Source organism: Lytechinus pictus, chromosome 12 (genome assembly GCF_037042905.1).
Source record: "Lytechinus pictus isolate F3 Inbred chromosome 12, Lp3.0, whole genome shotgun sequence".
Taxonomy (NCBI): domain Eukaryota; kingdom Metazoa; phylum Echinodermata; class Echinoidea; order Temnopleuroida; family Toxopneustidae; genus Lytechinus; species Lytechinus pictus.
The window spans coordinates 27235725-27263161 of record NC_087256.1 but is presented as its reverse complement, the minus strand read 5'-3'; the positions used below and the strand labels follow the sequence as shown (position 1 = coordinate 27263161).

The window sequence follows — 27437 nt, the reverse complement described above, 5'->3', positions numbered from 1 at the left end:
GCTCTGTTTATAAAAGGATTAGGGGCGACGGTCTTTGGGTCAAATGAGGGGATTCGTTGAATGTCCATTCGTAATAGGTCCATGGGAAGATTAACCTGAAGTGATACTTGACTATGGGCATGTTCACACAAGTGCATAATGCTTCATTTGAATTCAACTTGCAAATGCACTGTAATAATTTTGATTTGTCCAAACACATTTGCATTTCACAGAGAGGAGAGTGTGGCTTGTTTTGGGGGTATATTCTTAAAAAGCTTTGGTCAGAATGGCCAATCTGCTGGTGAATACACATGCATATATCTGACCAAAATAATGGTCAAATATTGATTGATTCTAACCAATGATTTGGTAGACTTTCAACTTATTTTTTTTTCATTGGAAACTTATTGACCAACACATATTCTTTATTGACAAATCTCGAAGAAAGCACCTATCAAGTAAATGTGCAAGAAGACCCCATTACAGAGCTGCCAAGTAGTACTGGCTTTCAGTAATTATTTCTGAAAAATGAGAAAGAATACTGGTGGTTTCTTGCAAATTACTGATTTCTAAAGTTTCAGTTTACGTGTTGTCCTATGGTAAGTCTGTGAAAATACTGATTTTCTTACGAAATTACTGATTTTCAGCCTTTAATTACTGAAATGTTCTCGATCAGGTTGGCATCTCTCCAGTCAGAATGGTCGTATTCATGTTTGCAATTGATAGAAAGCCTTTGTCTTCTGGGACCCAGTCAACAGGGTTGCTTGCAAATGACTTTTCATCTTTCCTAGAACGTTTCTCTACTACAAATCCCTTCAGATTATCACCCCCCCCCCCCCCCCCCCCCCGTGATAGTCCATCTCAAGTATCGTGCATTTTGATAATTTTGAAACTTTATTTTATTTTATTTTAATCCTGATGTAGCACTCACCGGAGTATGTAGACATTGTGAAGCAGTACCATGAAAACCTCTACAAAATGATGAATGCCCATAATCTTGGACTCTTCATTGACTCCTTCTGCAAGTGAGTATATTAACAAACTTTGTACAGGGACACTGCTACAAGGGGGGAGCACCCCCCCCCCCCTTTTCCACTCCCATGATTTTCAAGTAGTGCAAAAGAAGGTAAAAACGGGAAGGGGGGGGCACCCTAAACCCTCTTCACACTCCCTTGATTTCCATGTAGTAAAAAAAAGTGGAAAATGGGAAGCGGGGGTGGGGGGGAGAAGAGCTTGTTGAAAAGAGTTCTTGTTCTTGTCTCTCTAAGTTGAAATGATATTTAAAAAAGGAAAGCATTATATAGTGAACCTTTTCTCAGAACAGCAGCGATAAGAATGAAGAAGGGTTGCAAGACAGGGCGGAAATAACGACCCTCTCTTATTTTTTTTTTTAAAGAAGTATTGAAAAAGAGAAGAAAGAATATTACCAGTGATGAACCGATAAGGTAACGCGACATTCGCTCAGGACGGGAACAGTCAATCCACCACTAACTTTTCTGAATATATATTGTAATGGTTAGGATTGAGATAGAGATTTGGGTACAGAATGTGGTGAGGACTGTTTAGGATCCAATTTTGAAGTAGAAGTTTGAAATTCTGATGTACAGTATATTTGGCTTAATCTTGGAGTTTGAGAGGAGCAATTGTTGCAGGAGCAAATAGCATTGAATCGAGAGAGATCTGTGTTGGGTGATTCTTCTTTATTACCCTAAAACCCTTTTGGGGCATCTTGCTTCCCCTAGCAACTGCCTCTGCTTGAATATATTTCTTGTTTTGATAATCCACCATTAAACTGCCCCCAAGGGGGTGGATCCCTTCATAGGTCAAAAGGACAATACAGAGGGAGCATTTCACGAAATAAATAGCTAGTGGTTTTCACTGACAGATGTCGTAAGCTACTGCAAATCCTCGCATATGATTGGCCGAGAGCAAATTATGAAATGCTCCTGAGATATTCAATTTCCTTAAGTGAATTACACATTGGAAGACTTTGGCCTTTGATAGTATTATGAGTGGTGTGGTGATTACTAAAAAGAATAGTTTTTATTTGACACGCTCCTCTGATATTCAGTTTCCTGTAGTGAATAAGAAATTGAAAGACTTTGGTCTTTGAGAGTATTATGAGCGGTTTGGTGAGTACTAAAAAGAATGTTTTTTATAAATTTTCCTGCACCTCATCTGAAAACGAAACCTCACCTGGGGTAAAGACATACAAGACCCATTTTCAAAATGTGTTTGAAACTCTGTTTCCATGGCAACGGCATGGGGGACGGTGTATTACTCACCTTAGTGATATTTCTAGTTTTCTAACCTTTCTGCTGTCAAGATTGCATTGTCTTGTTGCTCCATATACATAAATGATATATGCTTTGCAGGCATTTTTACACCTGCATAATTAGAATGTTTTGTATTTTATCTTTGTGAAAGCAAATGCTCTTGATAATTCTGGAAGAAAATACCTGAAAATTGATAGAAACTTCTTAGTATGATCACCATTTTTGCATGGATATCGCCATGGTTATCGCCATGGTTACAGAGATATTTGTAGCATTAAAGCAAATTACAAGAACTTTTATCCCAGGGAGCTGAGGCAAGGTGGATATGCATTTTTTTTTTCAATAAAAATGTGATAATGTTGCTCGCCTCTGATTATAAGACCTCTTTTTTGTTTGGTAAGCGGTGAATGTCCAATAAAATGATAATTCAGGCCTGGGCCAGTATTCAAATTTCAATAATTGCCAGAATCTGAAGTACTTTTACTCAGTTCAGTTTCAGTTTTTATTTTTTCTCATTTCCAACAAATCAGTAGACAAAATCCATCATAAATACAGTTATAACAATTGAAATGTAATAAAGAAACATGTAACACAATATATATATATATATATATATATTCATCTAAATTATACATTTTAAACTTAATATGGATCATGAAATATTTGTGGCTGAAAATAACATGCTGGAAATGGAGTATTCTGCTCTTCAAAGTAAATTACTTTGTTATTCAATTGCCTTGTAGGCTAGATATCTTGCTTATTAGTTGGCCCCTCCCTTCCATTTGTCTGGCTTGTATATAGTGTACTCATGTACATACAACACAGTCTTGCATGCTGCGCACAGATGGATATTAAAATATATGGCTTTTAAGACGTAATGATTACGCAATGATCAACATGTATTTTTCATGATTTGGCTGGTGTAAATACGCCCATGTGTACAAGTAGCACAGACTTTATGATTCTTATCTCCGATGGTAATTATGGACTGTGTTTAATAGAGTCCAGAGAGAGGTTGTTCGTTAGACAAATAACAATTAGTAGTGTGACCAGGAACAGATGTGACAGACCTTGCTTTAAAGGTAGTTTTGATTTGTGACAATCTTGAAATTTTGAAAATTACATGATAACATGAAATCTAGTGAGACGTAATCATTTATGGATTGCAAGAAGAATATATATCGGACATTTTGACTACATGTATTTTTGCCAATTCCTCAAATTTGCTTTTGCAGATCTATTCTTTTTTTTTTAAATAAAAGTAATCCTTTATCATTTTTTATTTGGACTTGTTTCACTTTATATCTGGGCATAGCCCGCAGTTACTCATTCAATCTGATATGCTTTCTGAATCAGATTGAAATAAACTTCTTTACCAGCTAGCTCCTATTAACAGAAGGTAGTCAAAGTATATCAACTATTGATTCTGTTTATATGATCAAGGAAGTGGGGCATGTTTGCCCGTCATTGGTGCTTCTAATTTACCCCTAAAGATATTACTTAATCAGATACAGGACTGATACATATCAAACGCCTTGCTACAATTTGTAAGATATGAAAACATGTTTTCAGACACAAATTGAAAAACATGTTTTCAGCTCTTAAGTTCACCTTGAATAAGATTACCTGCAGATATCTTCTTTGTTCTATAAATTAAAACAGAATGTGATGGTAATATTCCCAGCACCCCCATCTCCCCCCCCCCCCCAAGAAAATAAAACAAAAAAAAAACAAAACAAGAATCTAGGGCATTTCTTTGCCCTTAGAATCACACAATAATGGGCCCGGCCCATAACGCTACAACATTAACATCATGTATGATGACGAAATCATAAACATATGATAGGAGTTGGAAAGCCTATAAGATTAGACATGTTTTTCAAAGGAAACCCTAGAACACAGCCTTGGTGTAGATACATTGTACTGTTTTTAGAAAATCTTTGAACTCTTTAAAAAAATGTGCAAAAAATGTCAACAGATACTGGGAGATTTGTGGTTCTCGGATATAATGATATGATATGATAAAATGTTGATCGAATCTTTGGGTTGATGATCGCGTTTGTCAAGTTTCATAGTTCAGATTTACCTGGATAATACGAAAGAGACATTCCTTAAGCAACAGCATTTCATTTCTCCCTTCCTTTTACCATGTACACCATATGCTTTCTGCAAAGCGATGGATATCATACTATCATGGTTTCCATATGTAAAAGTTTTGATAAATTTCATGAAGTGACCGATAACTGATGTATCACACTCAGTCATATGTGAAATCGGCATAAACCATCATTTGAAAACCAAAAATTCAGGGCCAGTAATTGTGTCTTGGTATTAGACTAAGTATATGATGAATCTGTTTGGGTCCTTGGATAGACATGATAGCGACAAAGCGTTCACTTGGGGGATGCATGCAAAGGTTGTGAGATTTCTCGCATTCAGGACATCACTTATTCAGCCATTCCTCAATTATTCACTCATTAGAAGCTGGATGTATGAAATCTTTCCCAGGAGGGGGAAGCATGGAGGGGGGGGGGGGAGTGGTGGTGTTCATACTGGCTCCAAATTTGTTAAGTGGTCCATCTATGGTCTGACTGGATGACATTTTTTCCAGGAATTTGGGTGGGGTGTTAAAACTGGCTCAAAATTTGTTTAGTTATGATCTGACTGTATTATGACATCTCTACCATGAATGGGTAGGGACTATCCATACTGGCTCAAAATTTGTTTAGTTATTAATCTATGATCTTACCATATTAAATGTTTTCCAGGATGTACATTTATTCGCCTCATATCAAATACACTTGCACTATATGCTTTGACAAAAAAAAATCCAGCAACCTTGGAAATATATTCCTGATAAAGACTCAAAATATATTCCTGATAAAAATCTTGCAATTCATGAAATACTTTTAATTGTTTTTTTTTTTCCTGCTTTCGCTCTGGTCATGTATCTGGCATTTTCTAAGATAAAGTGTATGTTGAAATATGTAAAGAGTTTTTAAATGAGTAGATTAGAATACTTTGGGCTGGTGTGGATTGACCTTGTTCACAGCTAGGGAATGCAAGTTAGCAGCAAGCATGAGTGTGAGTTTGATCTACCGAGTGTATATGCCCCAATGATAAGAGGGTGAGAGGGCATCGATAATTCATGAGAAAGGATGGGAAAAATTTATGAAGACGATGTGGGTAATGAAAAAGACCTGTAGATTATATCACTAGAAAATAATTAAATGGTGCCTCAGAAGAAGGTAAACGTGTCCTTGTAGAAGGGTTGCTGCATGCTGTTCATCTGTCATGGTTTTAGTATTTTGTCTCTGGGCTGATAAAACCTTATATCTCAGAATGAAAAAAAATTAGGATAGCTCAGAATAAGCTTGATTTCAGAGTTAGAAACAATTGTTTATTGTCTAGAAAGAGTTGTCTGTAGGAATTAGACTGCTTTCAGAGAAAATGAGGTTACCACCATTGCTATGTTTTTAAAATAAAGCATCTAATAAGCTGCCCTATGTTTGACAAAGTGTGAGATGCAAGGTTTTAACAGCTTTGTGACAAGCGTTTTTGATTATCTAGATATTTGCGACCAAAAGCAAATGTCATTGGAGTGTAAACCTTTTCTCTAAGTTTTGTCATTTCAAGGACACTTCAGTTTCTTCTTGAGCCGTTGTAGATACCTCACAAAGTATAGAAAACATATTACTTATTTATTTCTCCGCTGACTAAGTAGTCCGGTTCCTGTATCATTTTTTTTTATTAGTTATGAATGACCCGGAAATATTTGTATATTTGAAGATGAAGATTGAATTGAATCATATGTGTATATAATAATGATTTGGAATATAAAAATATATTTTGAGATCCCTCGTTAGCAAAATGATTGGGAGGTCTGGATTAGCAATTATTGTTGAGGTACTCGTGTTGGTTGTGACGTGTTCATCATGCATTATTTTGCAATGGCAATATGATGACATTGAATACAAAGATAATAAACCAAACAATACCTAGTAACTGCTCTACTTATTAACCCAAGTATTGATCGTATACTGACCTATTTCCTTGATACATGTATGCTAGAGTGGCTACAATATTGCAATAAAAACAATTTTTTTCTCCATCATATTTTCCTGCAGTCGAACAGATATCAACCATCATCTAAAGGATTTCAGCCTGCCCCTCCTTCTAGTGACTGGAAAGAAATCCCCTCATGCTCATGAAGTGGTATGTACACTGCTGTGCATCTATGCAAATATCATGCAAATGTCTTTGCTTATGTATGCAAATTCCTACTAATATATGCGTGTGAAAATGTAAATTCAACTTAAGATATTTTGGGTTCGTAACGGATATTGTTTTTAAAGAATGAGTGTTTATTAATGGTCATACTTTTTAAAGTTTTAGCTTGTCACTTTCTGGTGTTAGTCTGTGAAACAGTAAGAAAAATGTGAAAATAGACAAAACTAGTTCAAATTATTATCCCTTGTAGCCAAATACGATTGTGTAAATCGTGATAAATGTTATTTTCAATTATCTGAGGTGTAATTTGTGTGGGTTGAATAATGCACACTCCAAATTATCAAAAGTGAAATATGAATAATAAAATGATAAAGATAACATCTTATTTAGTGAAGGAGTCATTGAGTTGGATATGACATTTCAAAACACCTTTCCGTTGCAAATGGCATAAGTGTGGTTGAGCATGTTCAACATGTTCACTTGGTCTACCTCTCAGGTGGGCTAAACCCATTTGGTCTACTATCAATTCGATCTAATTCATTACATTTGTTTTAATGCCCACTTGGTCCAATTTTCATTTAGTCTTCTGCCCGGTTGGTCTAATTTACACTGTGTCTAATTATTATTTTATTTTCAATTTGTCAAATAAAAATTGTGTTCCTAAAGTATTCATCTAACCATATAGACTGACTGGTGTTAGACTGAGTTGATATGAAGGTGAAATGGGTATAGCCTAACATAGACAAAATGGTAAATAGGCTATTAAATGGCAATTAGACGAAATGGTTAGAAGACAAAATGGTCGTACACAAAGTAAGGAATTTAGAAAGTGTGAGATAAACCAAGTGTAGACTAATCTGCAATTTACCGGCTACGTTTGTGACGAATGCACGCCTTATTGTTAATTTCAAAATTGATTAATCACACAAATTGTTCAATGCAACAAGATTTTGAAGAAGCTGATGTAACCTAACGTCACCCTCTTCAACAAGTACCTATATATATCTCCCTTTCCTGCATTTTGCCAAGGTGTTACCTTTCTTTACAGCCTGAAAGGTTTATACAGTAGCTGAATCAGATTCACACCTCAAACTGAATCACGTCATGACGGTTTTATTATTATCATCATCACTGGTGTGAGTTGAGCCTCTAGTCCTCGGCGCCCCCGCTGGATATATTTTAATGATTTATTCAAAAATTTTCAAAAGCATTTTCATACTTCTCAAAACTTGCCTGTGGCTTAAATTTGCACTCTAATTCATATCTTAAACTACCTTTATATCAATGCCTGTAGGGATGAGAATGTTCGTCAGTTTTGCAAAATTCTACAACTTTCTTATTTCCATTTTACCATATTATTCTAAATATTCACACGCCTCGAGGTAAGATCAAGTGACAGAAAAGTGGCTAATTAAGTAAACCATGTGCCACATGTGGCGTTTAAGAAAAACACAACATACCCTCAAAAAAAAAAAGAAGCATAATTCCTGTGGATAAAGTGCATTTGGGGTGCCAGTATTCCCAAGGACGTAATGAGAAGAACGAATAGGCTTTTGGTGGTGATATTACAATGTTTCTGTTGGGAAAAAATATCAACATACATCGAGAGGATTCCAGAATTCTTTAGCTGTATTGCTTAAATGATGATCTCTCATTTCATGTGTGGAGCAACAGAGAATATGAAGGCATCCTTGTATAGGGTGTTTTGCAAATATATATGAGGAGCAAGAGAGAGTAAACTGAATTATGACCTAGTAAAAGATGTTCAAAGATAACCTCAATTAAATGATGATTTTTTTTTTTTTTTAAATATCTTGACATGATTTTATTTCTAAAACATTGCTCATTACCATTCTTTGTATTTTAATTTACGACATATATGTATTCATTTATCACTGTGAAGACCCCTTATTATAAGCATTACTTTTTTCCAGAGACTCCAAGCCATCTCTAATTTTCATTTTTTTTTATCTTCGTGAATATCTTATTCTGTTGTATTTGCCATGTTCAGGGTTGGGTTGTATGAATAAAAGTGAATTGAGGAATGTAGCTTGTATATTTGACTGAATTTTTCTTTTCTTTTTGTTTATTCTTGATCAGGAAAAAATCTATGAGAGCCTTCCATCGAAGAAGAACTCCAGTTTCTTGATTCCCAATGATGTCGGAGGCGATATCAAGGAGGAAAATGTAAGTTTATTCTCCTCTTTCTGACAAAGGAAGAGAGAGAAGGGGGATTCAGCTATGTTATGTTAACATGTTGATAATTTTGTCAAACAGGCTTGTCATGTATTATCTTATCAATGAGTGTTATGAATGATAGTCTACAAAATTCTGTTTTTGAAAACTTGGCCATGACGACTACTACTACTAATGATAATGCAGTTCTTAAATAGTGCATTTCAGACCTGAAAGGACTCTCAATGCACTTGACAGAAATAAAATTATACAATATAAGGAATTACTTAGAATAACACTTAAACAACATCAACATTAATCAATTACATATGGCATAAGTATAGGGAAAGGTCTATTTGAATGATTCATGAAAGAGAAATGTTTTAAGTTGGGATTTGAAAAGTCCAGGAGTATTTTATGATCGGAGAGTACTGGGGAGGGAATTCCAAAGGGTTGGGGCACTGTAGGAGAAGGACCTTTCGCCATGCGCCTTAGTTCTTAGTCTAGGTACTTGAAAGAGTTGTTCAGTTGATGATCTTGATACTAGTAAGAGATGCCATTGGAAGTAAAGGAAAGTCCTATTCTGCATCAACCCTATTCAAAGCTTTGAATCCTTTGTCAGCATATTTAAAATTTGATTATTTTTAATTTTTTGTTTATTTAATTGGAAATGTTGGGGTGTCATGTTCAAATCTCACTGCTGCATTGGCATCCTGTTGAAAGACATCAATCAACAATTTGGTACTCTCAACCCAGGTGCTCCCAAGCATGAAGACATCAATGTTGTTAGCTCAGTAATGTTTAGTGACTTGAGTGCTCATTAATAGAATGCTCTCCAGGGCTCCGTAACACAAAGGTATGCGATGAATTGCAAATATGAAAGAACACTTCTGTTTGGTTTCTGATCAGTATTTTGCGCAAAATTTGCGTGTAAACTTCATCTAGATTGGTCAGTTCATTTAGCGATTGATCGCTAATCTTTGTGTTACGGAGCCCAGAAGTCTACAGTGATTATTCAGACATTGTATTCCGGCAAGCCAGTATGCGATGACTAAGTATATGTAAAAGTGCTTAGAGATGTCATTTAGGGGAGCGTTTCATGAAAGGAATTGTCAGATTATTATCCAACAAAGTCTCTTCAACCCGACAGTTCCATAGCGACATATGAATGTTCTTGCCTCTTAGCTAACGAACACAAAGAAAGTTGTCAGCTCTGACTACTCGACGAATGAAAAATGTTGATGAAACGCATTCCCCAGATCTGATGATCGCTATATAAATGCAGAATATTTTAGTGTACATCGCCATTTGTTTCGCTCTCAGTGATTTGGAATAATAATTTTGCTCTCCTTTTCTACCCTGTAGCCTGACCGCCTGGCGGAATCTCTTCAGTTGTTCTTACAAGGCGTAGGCATCAGTAAGTATTGCCAACAGGGTGCATGATATGGGAAGGGAAATCTTTCATGAAGTCCTGGACATGATTTTCAATCGGTGGTTTGAAACCGTGGTGTTCATTTTCATGCATTATATAAACCTAATTTAGGATGCATATTGAGAGATAGTACAATGATGAATGCATGCTTTTATGATATGGTACGAAATTCACGCTTTTAACAATTCATGCGGCATTAGTGAGCGAACTGTTTGATTTACATAAACAGTGTTACATAAACAGTGTACACATTGATTCAGAACATGCCAGGCTCATTCATCATCTGTAACCTTGGTAACAAGCATGAATCTAGCATTGTGTGACAAAAGCCTACATTCATTACAGTGCTCTTTCTCATTGTACCCACTGGTTTAACCCTAAAATGGCCGGGGGGGGGGGGTTGAATCAACCCCCCCTCAACATTTTCTGCGATCATTCCGCCGCGCGAAATTTTTTGACCGCGCCACTCACAGAGTTTATACTTTTAAGTCTCACGCATCTTTTGAGACCAAATTTAAGACCCCCGGGTACGCGGTTCCGAAATTACGCAACATTTTGTAAGTGCATGTCAGACCAAAAATTGTTCCAAAACGTGATTTAGTGTACAAAGTCAATGCAAATTAAGTTTTCTCATCTTATTCATAAAGATATGATTATTTTTACTTTATACAGCTGAAAGCAATTGATTTTAGCATAATTATGCTTCAAAAAAGTTGTGCAATAAATCTGGTGAAAAAAACAAAGAAAAACAAAAGGTTGAAAAACAAAGAAATACATAAGAAATTCATAAAACAATAAAATACATAGGAAATTGATTTCCAAACCGAAGTTTTTTTCAATTGCCATTGTTAAGAATACTACAAAGAATATTTTTACCAAAAATTAGCATTCTAGGAGCTTTATTTAGTGAATTAGAGCAAAAAGTATGATTTATGCATAAATTAGCATAATTAATTCATATAAAATGAAATCTCATTATTTTGGAAAATTTTACCATACAGCCTTGTAGATTACATCGCACACTACCAGCGTGCAAATTTTTGCGGCGCTCGCGCGATCGGCGGCTGAGATCTCAGGGGGGGGTTGAATCAACCCCCCCCCCGGCCACAGAACAGCCAAAAAAGCCCGGCCTAGTTAGGGTTAAGCATGATTAATGCATGAATGGTTAAGACTACTGATTCTAAACCACCTGGTTTTGAAAACCATCGGTTGAACCCATGACGCCCATGTTGCCGTGGTTATCCACGCTATTTTATTCATGAGTCCACTGTATTGCATTAATGAGTCCACTCTTCAAACAGTGGATTCATGCATAAAATAGCGTATTTAACCATGGTAACAGGCGTCAATTTCGTCCACTGTGACAAAAGCGCTCATCAGCATTGGACATTTTTTAATATACGCGGGAAATAAGCGTAATTTATACAGGAATACTGCATAAACCATGGGTTCAACCGATGGTTTTAAAAACCACCTTTTTTCTCCGATTAACAAGGTTTAAACCTCCAAACGTAGGTATTTTAACCATGCGTGCACATCAATCTGGGGCATTTATGTTTTCTTCAGGTGTGTTTATGAGCAATGAGCTTATTTAATGGTTATTTCAATACAGGGTATATAAACTACCTTTGTGAATTTCGGCCTATAGATCCCTTTTTTTTTTCTTAAAATCACAGCATTTTTTGTTTTTGTAAAGTTAACTTTGTTTGTCTTTACTTTACAGTTCAGAGTGACCTATTCTTTTTTTTTTTTAAGGGGGGGGGGGTGAATTTGTAATTGAGCAAAATTGTGATATGTACATAAAATTGTAGAAATGAAACTTATCTGCTCCTAGGGCCTATTGCAAAGAAAATTTCAACTGTTGTAACGTTTCCTATTGTGGCAACTAACAATGGTAACGGGCTCAGCAGCAAATCAATTTCAGGGCCCGAATTCACAAAGGTGGTTTTTTAAACCATCGATTGAACCCATGGTTTATGCAGATTTCCTGTATAAATTACGCTTATTTACCGCGTCTATTAAAAAATGTCCAATGCTGATTCGCGCTTTTGTCACAGTGCGCGAAATTGACGCCTGTTGCCATGGTTAAGTACGCTATTTTATTCATGAGTCCACTGTTTGAAGAGTGGACTCATTAATTAAATAGCTTGGATAACCACGGCAACAGGCGTCAATTTCGCGCACTGACAAAAGCGCTCATCAGCATTAGACATTTTTTTTAATAGACGTGGTAAATAAGCGTAATTTATACATGAAACCTGCATAAACCATGGAATCAACCAGTGGTTTTAAACACCACCTTTGTGAATTCAGGCCCTTGTTTCCATAGTGTAATGGCAAAGTCACCATAGTTGGTCTCTAAAACTGGCTCCGAGTCGAAAATTAGTAGTAGTAGCCAGGGATCAAAACTTGTTCTCTTACTTAATAACTTTATAGGGGGGGGGAGGATTAGCCACCCTTTACTCTGAGGGGGTTGAATCTGCATTGAGTGAGATATGAACAACCTGATGCATGTTGTATATGAAAATGAAATTAAAAAATGTGAATATGATGAATATTATGAACTGCAGACTGCATATTGGCAGCTCTATGATGAACTAAATTTGAATTGATCATCAGTTCCCTCATAAATTAAGCGAAACTTTAAGACATTCTCATATATCACATCTGATTTTGAGGACCTTTTCTGTGTAACGATTTTGAGAATGTTTCCAAGTCATTGTTAATGGAGTGGCCTTTTATGGAAAAGTCTTTTGACATGTTCCACTGTATAGAAATTTTATAGGTTATATCATGAAAGTCATGATAGAATAGGTAAAAAATGCGAATCAGTTTGATATTTCCTCTAAAATCGTAACTAACCCGCAAATTATGTGACCTTGCAATATTAGATGCCCCCTTTTCTTAGTAAGCTTCTAACATCCAGCTTCTGTAGCGTTCTGTATTTATTATTGGCCCCTGTCCCAAGCCCAAATGCTTTTTCTTCCCCCTTGTGTACTAACATTGGTCATAACCTCTTTTCTAAATTATTTCATGAAGGGGGGCTTTGTAAATATGAGCAACTTTAATCAGGGGTGTGAGTGTTCAGATTTTTATCTGATTTCAGTTTTTTTTGTTTTGATTTTCAGCTTAATTTCAGCTTATTTTTGGCCTTCCTCTACAAAAAGTATGGGAGCTCTTTCTATTTCAGGCTTTTTCAACACTCTTCAGCTTTTTTCAGATCTTTTTATTTGTGACCACTCACACCCCTGTTTAATGCAAATCGTTTGCATTTGAAGTAAAGCTAAGCTTACATTGAAAGAAAACTTAAACTTTTCTCCCATCTCTCAGTGAAAATTCAAATGAATCAAATTATGACATCCATTGTAGTAATCTACATGTAAATATCATATCCCACAATGTTTGCTCCATTTAGAAAGAATTTTTTGTTGTTAATTGATATATACTGGAAGAAACTAAAGAAGAACTAGCACTTCAGAGCCCAGTGAATCATTTGATTTGAAATCTAATTCCTTACCTATGGTATAATAGCAATTCTTCTCCCAAATGCTATTCTTTATTTGATATTCAATGTGTCGTGAATCAAAGCTGTATGGGGTAATAAGGCCTGATATATGAAGTTACGATGTGTCTTTGTTATCCCAATTGAGAGAGAAAAGATATGAAGTATAAGAATAACAAATCATTAAAATTATTCATTGTGCATCAGTTGGAATACATTCATAAATTAATTGTTTTGAGATACTTTTTTTTAAATTTCCACAACAGTGAAAGTTTAGATTAAAATTGTGACTTTCGTGTAATATTAACTTAACCCATCTTCACTTATTGCATATCATATCACATTCCTCCACATGTATATTTCAATTTGACAACTTATTTAGCATTTTGGTGCATCGTAACATTTAGAGATAATTAGTTTTTCATTTATTTATAACTTCATTCATATGTTATATGTTATTTTCTCACAATTCCAATTGATATTAACTCTGTTGTAGGCAATTTAAATTGATCATCAAAATTTTGGATCTTGAAGTTGGGTTGAATCTTTTTTGTGGACAATTATTTGCATTATTATTATTTGATAGGCAATTTGAATTGATCATTAAAATTTGGGATCTTGAAGTTGGGTTGACTTTTTTTTGTGGACAATTATTTGCATAGATATAGCATACATGTCATGAATCGCTAATATCTCATTTCTAATCCTCTGTAGTATTACAATCTGCAATCCTTTGCTGAGGTTGTTTTTTTTTAACCCCCTTTTGATTTGAATCCATTCTTTGACAACCTCTGTTTTTCTCTCTCTCTCTCTTTATTTTTTCTCATTAAATCGCTGACATTTACCCTCTGGTGGTTGGCTCTACGTCTCTATCTTCTTAACTTGGGTTTAATCAATGTTTATTCATTTCATCTTCCGTTTGTCCTGTCTCTGTGTTTGTTTTGTTTTAAAATAACTCAACAATGTATTGCATGATTATACATTGTTATATGTGTGTGTCAATCTTTGATATTCTTATTTGCTGTGACCTGTGTGCTCTCAACATCACTCTTCCTCCCTGGCTAAAAATTCTGTCTCTTTTTTTGTGTATGCATGTAATCTGTGACCACCATTTTTTCTCCTTTTTTTGACATTTCCAATTACATCACCATCATACATGTATCCTCATCAAAATATTTAATTATTAATTTTCATGTCATTCTATATTTATTATAATTTATTCATCATGATTCATTATTACTCATAAATATTGTTTGAAACTTTGCCTGAATATATTATTATTGCAATCATCACCATTATGTTTGTATAAAAATGCACATACATTGCTTTAAAATTTTATTTGTGCTATTTGTACATCCACCTTTCGAATAATGTTTCCACAATAAAATGTGACTATTGAATCTGTTTCATGAATGATGAAATCTTTCATTTGCCACATTTTTATCATGCTTTTTATCAATGTCATATTTGATTACACATTTTTATTTTATTTATGATTTTTTTTGCTTGCTATTTTTGTAAATTTCTCACTTCTCTTATTGATAAATTGAGCAACTTTTTCAAAATCTCCCGATTTGTTTTCAATAATGACTGTTGTTTGTTTTTGTTTTTTGCCATACAAAAATGTTTATATCATATTATCAATTTTTTTATTTTTAATTATCAAATTCATTATTACCCAATTATGTTATATTTTGATCATTACCATTGTCTTCATGGTTGTTGACCTTTATAATCATTATTCATCATGTCGTCATGCTATTTCTGATTCATTTGACTTTCATTATAATTCTGTTATTCCTTTTATCATTAACATCATGTTTTTTCTTTCATTTTCTGACATCACCATTGTAAATGTCTCCTCCTCATCATTATTTTCATCATCTGCATCATCATCATCATTATCATCACCATCATCGTACACATAATCATCTCCAACCTTATCATCTCCATCCTCCTCAACAACACCGTAATTATGCACCACCATCATTCTTATAAAACCATTGGTAATCCACCTTGGTATCTATCGCCATGGCAACAGTGTCCTCAATTCCTCTATCAAGACTTGGTCGGAGTGCCTCTCTGGGGCAAACATCCAAAGTGCCACGAAGACAAACGAGCTTTGACCATGGCATTTAGAGAAATGTTAGAAAACAAAAAATAATAATAAATGACTGAATAGGGGTTTGTTTGATTTTTTCATGTTTTCCTATTTTTCCTTTGTTTTTGCCAAGACTCCATTATATTGAAATGAGCCAGACCTGGCATATGGGAAAAAAAATAATATCTTTTTTTAACTTTTCAATACAAAAATGTAATATTGTGGTGGTTTTTGACATAATATTCGGATCATAATGTCAGATTTCACCCTTTCCCTTTTCTTTCGTTTTTTTTTTTTTTTTTTTTTTTTTGGGGGGGGGGAAGGGGTCCATGGCCGAAAGCCCCCCATCTGTACGCCAGTGACAGTTGCTATCATTTTTCAACTGTCTCTATATTTTATTCCACAGTGAAGACCATATTTCATTAATCAGTAAATTCACCATGATCGATGGATAGTATTTTGATACTCATGTTAGCAAATCTGAAATTGAAAGAAGAGTAACACGAAATGACCATCCCCATTGCAAAACAGAATTTAAAAAAATGATTATGGATAGAAATAGACACATTGTGCCCAAAATATGAAATAAACACACTTGACCTTACTCTTATATTTTCATTTTATGTTCCAATTAAGCTGGCATAATGCTTACATGTTTTGTTCTATTCATTTTTGTTGTGTTAACCCTCAACTCCCTTGTCATCTGTCTCTCATCTTCCCTTTAAAAAGATTACATAGAGACTCATCTTTAATTCACCTTTTACATGTCATTCATCTTCATTAAATTCTTTTGTTTGATTGGATCATTCAATGTTTTATAATTATTTTCATATGAAATACATATCAAACATGTGCGTAAAACTTTGACTGTACAATACAGTTTCACTTGATTTCCTATTGTCCTTTGCTTGTGATCAGTATATTCAAGTAAAAAATATAATTCACTAAGCTTTTCCTTTTCAATGCCTTTATCTTATCTGCTGTACTTGTGTCCTCTAGTCTAGGCAAAACATCTCCCCCCCCCCCCGTCTTCGTCTAGGCCAAACACCACTTGCCCCCCACCCTCTGGTCTAGGCCAGACACCTTCCCCCCCCCCCCCCCCATAGTCTAGGCTTAACACCTTGGTTAATCTGCTTTAATCCAAACTCCATTAATCTTATTGTCTTTTATCAATTTTTCTTTAATATTTTAGTTACACAATTTTCAGTAAAATATTGGATACTAATAAAAAAACAATTATTTATCAGATATTTTGAATGTAATTCATTATAGAATTTAAAATTATCCTAATTTTTTTCATCTAAAGATATTTACTTTAAATAGAAAAGAAAGAAAAAATTGCCTCTAAATGTATTATTCTAAAGATGTCTAACATCTCCTTGCTACTGCTTCATAATACATTTGGTCAGGATCGACATGTCCCTAATCCATGAGTTGATTTTTCTTATGATTTTCTTCAATAAATGTCATTTTTGGATGCAATTGTATTTTCTGAGTATGAAGCATTGTGCAAATATTATTCACAGTTTCATCACAAATTATTTATCCTTGCTGAAAAGTTTGACACAAATACTTGCTTAGATGTAAATCCTCAATACCTTTGCTTATGCGGTCCTCAGATGTTTCTCTTATTACCTGATATTGACATAAATATTGTTAGATTTGAAAATGTGTTTATCGAGGAGTAGGGTCCCCGCCCCCTGTGCCTTTGCACAATCTATTGGTCTTTGCATTTAGTTGTAAATCATCTACACTTCTTCCTGCACTCGACTAGTTTTCACTACTCTTGTGCATCTCACGCCTCTATTAATGTATAATCATGGTTTATCCCAATATATTTCCTCCTTGGTGTTAATATCTATTTTCAAGAAATTCTCCAGTTTTAGTTTGTCCGTCCATTATGCAAATGCATGTCTTCCCAGATGCCCTGTGGGATGTTTCACAAATCTGTTTGTAAGTTACGCAGGCGAGGTGCCGTGGCCAAGTGGTCGAAGGCACTCGACTATACCATGAAAGGCCGGGGTTCGATTCCTGGCATGGCCCTTGACCAAGGCAATTTTATCTACATTGCTCTATTATCTTGCATCTAATAGATGAAAATGCGTTATGCATTATTGATACCGACGTAAGAAAGAAAGAAAAAAAAGAAAGAAAAAGAGCGGATCAGTGACATTTTGGCATTCTATTCTGCTAAATCATACGTCCTTATGTAGTAGACTGAACATGGGCCAGTCATGCGGTAAGTTTTGCATTAAGCCGTACGTAACTTATGAAGAGCTTAATGAAACACCATCCCATAACCCATCTCCCTCCTGGAATACAGTCACACCCTAACTCACCCGGTCTTAACGAAGGGAGAATAAAGCTCCCCCTCCCCCCCCCCCCCCTCCCTGAATGCATTCACACTCCAACTCTCTCCGTGTAAACCAAGGGAAGCAAACCTTGACATCTTGACTGATTCAAAGACTTCTTTTCTTCTTCCTCCCCTCCCTTTTCCAGTCGGCAGCGTTGGTATTCCAGGTCTTCACCAGATGTCTGTAAAGCCGCGCTCTGGGAGTATGACCGACTACGACAAAGCCAACCCTTCCAACAAATAAGATGCATCTCCGCTAGCTGCTGCTGCTGCCCGCACTCTTCCGACACCCCTCCCACATACCTCTCGCCAGCACCAATCGACCAATCATTAGCCCTTCGGGCTCAAGAATCAAACCTTAAAGCCCTTGCACCCATCGTCACCTTTGATTTTGTTTCTTACTCAACTTTTATGTAAAGCACAAAGTTCTAATATCAATGCAAATGTTTATGAAAGGCAGAGACTGCAAGGGCAATTTTGAGGGAATCTTTTGCCATTTTATATTTTGTAAAAATGTTTTTGGGGTTTGTGTTCATTCTTTCAAGTTTTGTGATGTAAGTGAAAGATGATTATGAACACGTTCTGGTTGTATTGGGGTTTTATAATGTAAGACTATCTTGGGTTGGCATCGCAGATTTAAAGGAGCAGAGGAAAGGGTTTATGTTTTGAGAACAATTTTAATTGTATTCAGTCAGGTTGAAATCAGTAGAGTTATTGCATGTTTATGTCCCTTATGGACCAACTTTAGATAAGAATTTGAAAAAAAAGGAAGAGATTTATATAAAGATATATAGATTTATATATCTAATGTTCACTTGTTTTGCCCTGTTAATTGTCACTGTTAAATGTAACATTGATCTAACTTGCCTTTTCACAATCCTGTCATTTTTTGAAACATTTTAAACTTGATGTTATGTAGATCTCTCCTTTTCTGATTTAGTGATTTCCCAATATGCACAGAAAATTGATTTCATGATGTATAACCAATGACATGAATTAGTGTATGGTTCTATAATTCATCAAGTTATAAGTAATTGTATTAAAAAGTTACTTTTTACAGTATTGGGTTTGATGATTTTTTTTTTAAAATATGAAAGATATAATAACTAACCCATTGGTCTGTAGAAAACTTTTCTTTTATTGTCTTAAAGGAAATAAAAATTGAATATATCAATACATTAAAATGAGCTTGTACAATGTCTTCTAAAAACTTGATTGCATTTGTTTACCTGTTGAGTCAAAATTAATTTGAACCGAACCCTCATAGCTTTTCACTGATTCATAAATACAACTTGCGCTTAATATTCAATAGCGACATGGTATTTTCATGGTATTGTGCAACCAAAATAACCAGTTTCAATACCAATTTTGCAGTATGGCTGACCACATTGCTATCGAAGATTTAAAAGAATCTGACCTGAATACGTACTTGAAATTATATAGATTACAAAATCCTACATCTGAAATCAAGAAAAGTTAAACTTTATACAATAAAGTTAAAAGTAAATATTCATTATATTCATGTATTATTATTATTGAAATATTATTTTTTACATTTATCTATAATCTTGTCACAACTCTCTCCTTCAAGTGTAATAGAATTACCCTTAATCTGAAATAGGATCAAATCAATTTATTTTCTCTGTTTTTGTGTGTTTTTGTTTACCAAGTTTATAGCTATTTACATTGTCAATCCCCATCTTAAAAGATGATCCAAGTGACTTTAAATAAATGTCTGTACGGTGTTAATCTATGTAATAGAGTACCTTTGCACTTCTCTTTTAGCTTGAAAAGTAATTTGAATTTGTGCATAATTGATAATTCTCTAGAGTTACATGTAGTATACCCACATTGCATGATATTCTACTATGCCTCTCTAAAATGGCACGTTATTGTTTCTTGTGAAATTGGACTGCATGAATTAAAAGCTTGGACAAATTGCCTTGGAAAGAAATATTTGTCTGATTTTTCTTTTCAAATTTATTTTTTCTTCAAAGGGAATTATAAAATCTCCATTGTTTTTATCTACTGTTTTTCTTTTCCAAGATTGAATTTTAATGATTGTATTTTCCATAGTGATGTGTTGTAAATGATGGTTAGATGAATAAATGATTTCTGGAAGGACAGTTATCAAGCAAAACTAGAAGTTTGTTTGGAAGCAGTTTGTATGATAAAATAATTTTCCTTTATTTGTTGTGAGCTGGAAATTTGATTCAATCATTTTTTTCCCCTTTTTTTTTTCTCTCCTTTGTCTTAAAATAATTCAGAAATTGGGTTTCTAGCCTCTTGTCAAATACAATAATACCTTGTATACATTTTTACATTAGATATGAATTTATAGACAATTAACCAAAGCTTTTATGCTTTATCTGCATTAATTAGAGATGCAAAAATAAATTGTGTGGTATGCAACTAAATAGAATTTTAAGATATGTTGTAACGAGTTATACACGTGCCACATTATGTTTGCACAAGGTTATTGTGTGTATGCATCTGTGTGCAAAATGCAGTGATGAAATGTCTCAAAAGAGTTTAATTTTCAATTGTACTTAACAGAAATGAATACAAACTGGAGTTTACAATGTCCGGATGAATTTGTTATGTGTATGTTATCAAACTAAAATAAGATGTGAATCTTTAGAAACCTGGTATGAAGAAACCGATTTGTATGTTCATTTTATTCTGTTGAGTTGGGAATTATTACAGACTATTTTCATCATTCCAAATTCCTTGTTTGTCTTGTTTCTTTCTTTGTTTTGTTTGTTGAGTCTGATGGGCTGCTTAATAAAACTCACACTTAAATTGAAACATAAGCGGTTCCAACCATTTTGAGAATGTATACAGCATGAAATCTGGCATGAGATGAATCTCAAAGACAATGCTTACAATCGATCAAATACATCAAGTTAATGGATGGTGCCGTAGCCGAGTGGTCTAAGGCACCTGGCTATACATAAAAAGTCCGGGGTTCGATCCCCGGCCGCGGCACCTATGCCCGTGAGCAAGGCATTTAATCTACAATGCTCTTTTATCATGCTTTCAAATAAATGGAAATGCTATATGCATTATTGGTAACTAGGTGTGCACTTGTTTAAAAAAAAAAAAAAAAAAGTTGGAAGTCTATCAATATTTTCTAATTATCAAGTTTTATTTGGTCATGCAGGCAGATTGAAAAAGTTGATGTAATGGCTGATAGGTTGATAATGATAAGGGGAGAAGGGTTATGCTGAGGAGGAGGAGGAGGATAATGATGTTGATGGTGATGATGGTGGTGGTGGTGGTGGTGGTTTGGATGAGCAGGATACATTCATTGATAGTGATAATGGTGGTGGTTAGGATGATAGAAGTGCTGATTTTGAAATGAGGATAATGGCTATGATAGGAGTTAAAAATCATGAATATGATAGTGAGGATAATAAGGATAATCACCATCATAATTTAAAAATAACAAAAAAACATGTTAATGTATTGTCAATGGGAGGGCGAAAATAGAGAAAAGTGGACAGTGAAGGCGCAAATGAAAATCGAAGTAACCATAGAGATTGAAAAATCCTCACAAACATTACAGAACACAATTGAAAAGAATAAATGCACATAAACATTTTAGTTTCTAATAGAAGAACAATATGTTTTATTTTGTCCCTTCTTTATATCCATCAATCTATCAAACTATAAGGGTGGTTGTAATAACCAAGATTTTTCTCAAACGAGCTCGGGATTCAGAGAGAATTGTCCCGGAGAATTGTATTCTGAAATTAAAGTGAACTTGAAATGAAAGTGCTGTAGCGTCCTCTTTCGTTCGTGGCTTTTCATTTTTCAGATTACTGAGTATATGTTGTTCGGACCGTCAAGAACAATTTGCATATTTCTTTTTATGTCTTCATTTTTTTTCTATTGGAACTCTCTCTATATTACCTTCTTTTGTTTTTATTTTTTCTTTCTTTCTTCCTTTCTGCCTTCATTTCAATTTGGAAGAAATTTAAATAAACTTGAAACTATGTTTGACGAAAAAGTGACGAGGGTAACTAAAAAAAAAATTGATTTAGAGTTTAGACCCCGAACTAAAATAGGAACCTGATATCTTGACAATAAAATGCAATCCGAATTTCGAACATTGTTGATTGGAATGATAAGAAAGAGGAAACTGCAATATCCCCAGTTTCCAAACAAAATGAAGAGAGAACTAAAAAAGAGGGGTTTCTTTATTTTACCATGATCGTACTTCGAATTAGTCATTTATGCCTATGATGAATAAATTTCCAAACATAAAAATTTTGAGCTAAATTGGACGATCCAGCAAGAATTATTCATCCAAATCGTTTATAAAAATTGAAAAGTTATAGGGCCTTTATGTTTTTCCGGAACATTTACTCCGGCGCACAAACAGATGAAACATCAACATCGGCGATTTGCAGATTATTATTTGCCCGTTTTCTCTTTTCAATCAGAGATTTAATCAAATTTGTAGAGGCAGTAATCTTATAAGCTCTAAGAATAATTTTTCAAACACACTTTAGATCACATACTGATATCTTATTTTTTTTAAATCTTTTTTTTTTTAAATAACATTTTAAAGGAAGTGACTTATATCTTTTCGAACTTAGTCAATTTATGTTCAAATTAAGCAAGGACGACCTTCCCGCCATTTTCTCTAATATGTTCCGTAAAAATACATCCGTAAGACTGCTACCCAACAAGGCAACGACAATATTATCATCTCCCTTTAACAAGAACTTTATTTGCAAAGAATTCATTTGTCTTCTCTGGGCCTGCCTACTGGAACTCTCTGCCTCAAGATTTCAAAGAATCCCCCAATGTAAATATTTTTAAACGCAAACTGAAAAAAAATGTTAATTCTGCAATACTCGTCGCAAACAGGTCAAGCTGAATAACTAATTTAATTATACTCGACTTTTGTGTATATGCGTATTATATGCGCTCATATTATATACATTTTTAAACAAAATTATTATTAAGACCCAATATTTATTTGTTGTAATTTTGTCATGTAACTAAGATAGGGGCTTGTCTCTTGTACAAGCTTTGCTTTTTTTCGGCAAGTCCCTCCGTTTTACTTTTAAATACAAATGTCATTTGAGATATCTTTATTTACTGAATTGTGTTCCTTAAATCTATGATTATGTTGTATATATTATATTTTGTCTTGTAGTATTTTCGACCTTGTTATGTTATGTTTATCATATTATGTACAATTGTGAAACGGAAATAAATAAATCAAATCAAATCAAATAGGACATCGAAAAAAAAAACCCAGGGCCAGGCAATTACATAAATACACTCTCTTTTTTGCACCTTCATTTTTTGTACTTTGTTTACCCTTTTATCCTCGTTTCCCTTTCACTAAAATCGTATAAGATAAGTTTGAAGAACGATATTAGGGAAGAGATAAAGAGAAACACCAGTTTGTCAAATGATGGGAATAAAATTGTGATGAAATAAAAACGGACCAGAGTGGGTCAACATTATATACTTTCTTAAAAATGTATTCAGAAGAAGTGGCAATGTTGCACTCTTATTGACAAATTGACAAGCGATTTTAACATGGTAAATTATGGACCTAAATGGCTTTATCGATTCAGAATTTCAGAGGTTAATTCTATCTCCTAAAATATCTTGTATATTTACGCCCCCAAGATGATAGAAACTGTGACCCTTAGGAGAAAACTAACCCTCAGGGGCGGATCCAGCTCCCGCCAATAGGGAGGGGGCGAATTTTTTGTTCACCCATATTTTCCCCGATCGGCCGCTCAAAGTTGATTTTTGTTTGTTTTTTTGAAGGGGTTGTCTCAGTATTGTAATGAGCCAAAAATTTTGAGTGGGCTCGATAGGCGGCATATCGCGTAAAATTAATAAGAAGTTGCGAGCGAGCGAGCAAAGGGAACAAGCAATAATTTTGACATTTTAATTACAAAAATCAAAGTTTGTGATAGATTTTGACATAACACTTGAAAAATTATAGGCTTATATTTCACACTTATCCCTTTCCTTTTCTCCCAATTTTCTTGGTCGTGAAAAATTGGAGGGGGGGGGGGGCAAAACGCCGATGTCCTTACAGTCATTTCTTAGCTTTACTCTTTTAAAACAACATAAAAAATGTAATAATCTCATAAGCCCTATTTAAATAGTGCGAGTGCGAAGCGCGAGCTGATTTTTTTGACATTCCGACCTAAAAAATTGACATTCTAAGCACTTTTTTAAATGAACGGTATATATATAAAACTAAACAATTGATGCGAGCGCGAAGCGCGAGCGAAAAAAACTTGTGTTTCAGACCTAAAAATGGGACACTCTGTTCATGTCATGAATAAAGATCAAGCTGCGTATCTCAATAAACATGTGTGCGCGTGTTTTAGAGTTATCTGGGCATTCTGAATACATTTCATTTTTATCATGAAAATCAATAATGCGAGCGCGAAGCGCGAGAGGAAAATATTTGATATTCCGGTATGAAAAGGTTGAATTTAGGCATTATCTAAAGGACTATGTAGGGAAATTGTGAAGTGTATGTGGATAGCACTTGATAAATGATGCGAGTGCGAAGCGCGAGCTGATATTTTTATTATTATTTTGACCTAGGATCTTGACATTCTTGGCCTAAGGACATTTTGTCATCATATGAAAATGATGACTATCTTCCTATATTCCTTAAGTTCCTAAGCGCGATATGAAACTTGTCGATATTCCTTTCTGAAAAGGGACAATTTAGTTATTAGGAATTCATGAAAATTTTATTATCATATTTATTAATGTAATAAGCCTAATGCGTGAGTGAAATTTGTGGACATTTGGGGCCTGAAAACTGGATATTTTAAGTACTTTTGTAATCATGAATAGGATTTATGAGTTGATATATTTTTAATTATTAATGCGAGCGCAATTCGCGCGACGAAATTTTTGATAAACTGTCATAAAAGGGAGATTTTAAGTAGTTTGTTATAGAATCAACCTATGGAATAAACAAAGACAATATGAAGGCCTACTTGGCAAATCAAATAATGCGAGCGCACAGCGCAAAAAAAGCTGCAAATGATATTTACACCATGAAACGGAAATTTTACAGAGCACTTTTAAAAAATCAATTTGTAAATCAAAAAAAAAATAAAAGCTCGATGTCCGAGCTTTAATATGTTTTGTATATTGACTTAAAATATTGATACTTTAAGCTATATACATATCAGCCTACTGAGCAAGATATGTATCTCATCGAACAGGCTATGCGAGCGCGAAGCGTGATCGAGCGAAAATTGAATAAAGTGACATGAAATATATATTTTTAAATAATTTTCCAAGTCTTCTCCTGACCTTCTTTTATTCACACTTCTCCCTCCTCTTATTTTCCTTCTCTTTTTCCTCCTTTCTCTCCCCTTCTTTTTTGTTTTTTCTCTTTCTTCCCCCCGTTTTTTGCTCCGCCGATGGGGGGGGGGGGGGGGAGGCGCGCCCCTCGGCCCCCTCTGGATCCGCCTATGACACGGACAGCATGCATCCGATGCGCTCCGATGGTCCAAGTTCATCCCAAGCAGACTAAAGATATGGCTCTGGCAGATCCTGCCACGCCCTATGACCACACCCATGTTTAGTCCACTAACGTTTAGTTGTCGTCACACTGTCAACGCTAATGTACGAAAATACCCGATAATGAGGAACTAACGTAAACAAATATACAATGTGATTAGTTTCCCCAGATATGATTCAACTCATAGTAAGGGTGGGGTAGTTGAAAGGTGAATAAAATGGCTGCATTATTAGAAATTCATATTTCAAAACGTTTTGGAAGAAGACTAGGTTTACATTTTCATGTACATTCACAATATGGCGCAGTGCACAGAGGCTGTCTACCAGTTATTGTGGTACCATTTTGAAGTATGAGGAATAATTAATTTGTTCGTCACTTGCAGCGGTCTCGTTCATGGATATAAATCGGATGTTATCGTCGCTCCGTCTTCGATGTGACTTCCAGAGGATTTTTATCTCCTAAAGATAACGGAGTTTATTTGAACTGTCTCAGTAATTATCGTACCGTACCGGTAGACGTGGCTGAGCCAGCCCTTGCCGTGGACGTGGTGGACTTTTGCAACCGGCCTCGCCCGACGCCGCTCCGGTAGAAAGTGCAAGTCAAGTGTCCGTATTATTGTCGCATCCCTGTTCCGGAGTCTCATGTGCTATATCAATGGCGCAGTGGTAAACGGCATCTCCTCGAATAAAAGGAATAAAGTGAAAAACCAACTGTTGCTGGAGTGATGTTGTGTTGTACTATTATCCATATCGAAATTAGAAATATACATTTCAATTCTTTTGAACCACACTGACTTAGTTTGAATTTTATAAACACTGATAAAACAGTTTGTAATTTGAATATCTCACTTGATTCGGTGGCACAGTTTTTGTGCCCCACGAAGACTAACTCAAAATGTTCAAAAACGTGAGCAGATTTTTTGCGCGAAAGCGGAAGGAGGACAAATTCTTGAACATCATACGAGACAGAGATCCAAATGAAACCTGGGAATTATTATCAGAACTTGGGGATGGAGCATTTGGAAAAGTTTACAAGGTGAGATTGATGAGAGGCTCTAACCTTTAATTGAGATACAACATTCAACAACTTTTTACTTTTAGTATACACAAGAAAGATAAAGCCTTATCTGTGTGTAGGAGTCCTGTACACGTACATCTGTTCTTGTGTTGGGTGGTGGGCTCATATGGCATGTTTAATATTGCATTTTATAATAATTGTCCATCCATAAAAGGCATTATAAAAAATTACTTTTGTTGTCTATTGACCCAACATGCACATGTACTGAACATGTTCATACTGATGTAGTAGAGCCTAAAACAATCTGGATACTTTGATTTTAATGCCAATGGCCATGGCATTGGTCAAAAATCTTTTATAAACTGTATCATGTGTATTGACTTCACATTTGTCTGTTTCTTTTTTGTTCTGCCTTCACATACATGTATATAGACTATTTTTTCCTTTAAAAAAAAATTAATCTTGATCTTGAAGGTGGATTCTCAACCTAAAACACCACCTACATAATAAAAATACAAAAAGTACACACATTTGACCCAAAAAATAAACAAAATTGAGGATGTACTGTAATCTTCCTTCTGCTTCATCTCCCTTTCTTCTCTACCCCCTCTCATCTCTACTCCCACTCATTCCCTCCTCCCTCGCCCACCTCTCCTCTCCCATCCCCTCCAACTCTCCCCTCTCCCTCCCACTTCCCCCTCTCCCTCCCACTTCCTCCTCATCCCCTCCCCATCCCCACATTCTCCTCCCCATCTCCGCCACATCTCCCTCCCCATCCCCACCTCTCTTCTCTGTTCACTCTCCATCTCCACCTCTTCTCCCCCTCCTCCCCTCCTCC

At 35.1% G+C, this 27437-nt stretch overlaps 1 protein-coding gene across 4 annotated transcripts in view; it reads left to right on the top strand.

The window, feature by feature from the left end:
* Nucleotides 1-20774, top strand: part of LOC129272662 (uncharacterized protein ZK1073.1-like) — a 34507-nt gene extending 13733 nt beyond the window's left edge. Inside the window, exons 7-13 of one of the 4 annotated variants that reach the window (XR_010295377.1) lie at nt 904-1004; nt 6383-6470; nt 8586-8672; nt 10026-10077; nt 15636-15739; nt 18195-19438; nt 19492-20774. Coding sequence is in view for 2 of the 4 variants with exons in the window: in XM_064108044.1 (XP_063964114.1) it covers nt 904-1004; nt 6383-6470; nt 8586-8672; nt 10026-10077; nt 15636-15733 (426 nt within the window). In the remaining 2 variants the exon portion in view is untranslated. Of the gene's footprint in view, nt 1-903; nt 1005-6382; nt 6471-8585; nt 8673-10025; nt 10078-15635; nt 15740-18194 lie in introns of all 4 variants that reach the window. The other 3 variants (XR_010295376.1, XM_064108044.1, XM_064108043.1) reach the window with 3 other exon arrangements.
* The last annotated feature ends 6663 nt before the right edge of the window (nt 20775-27437 follow it).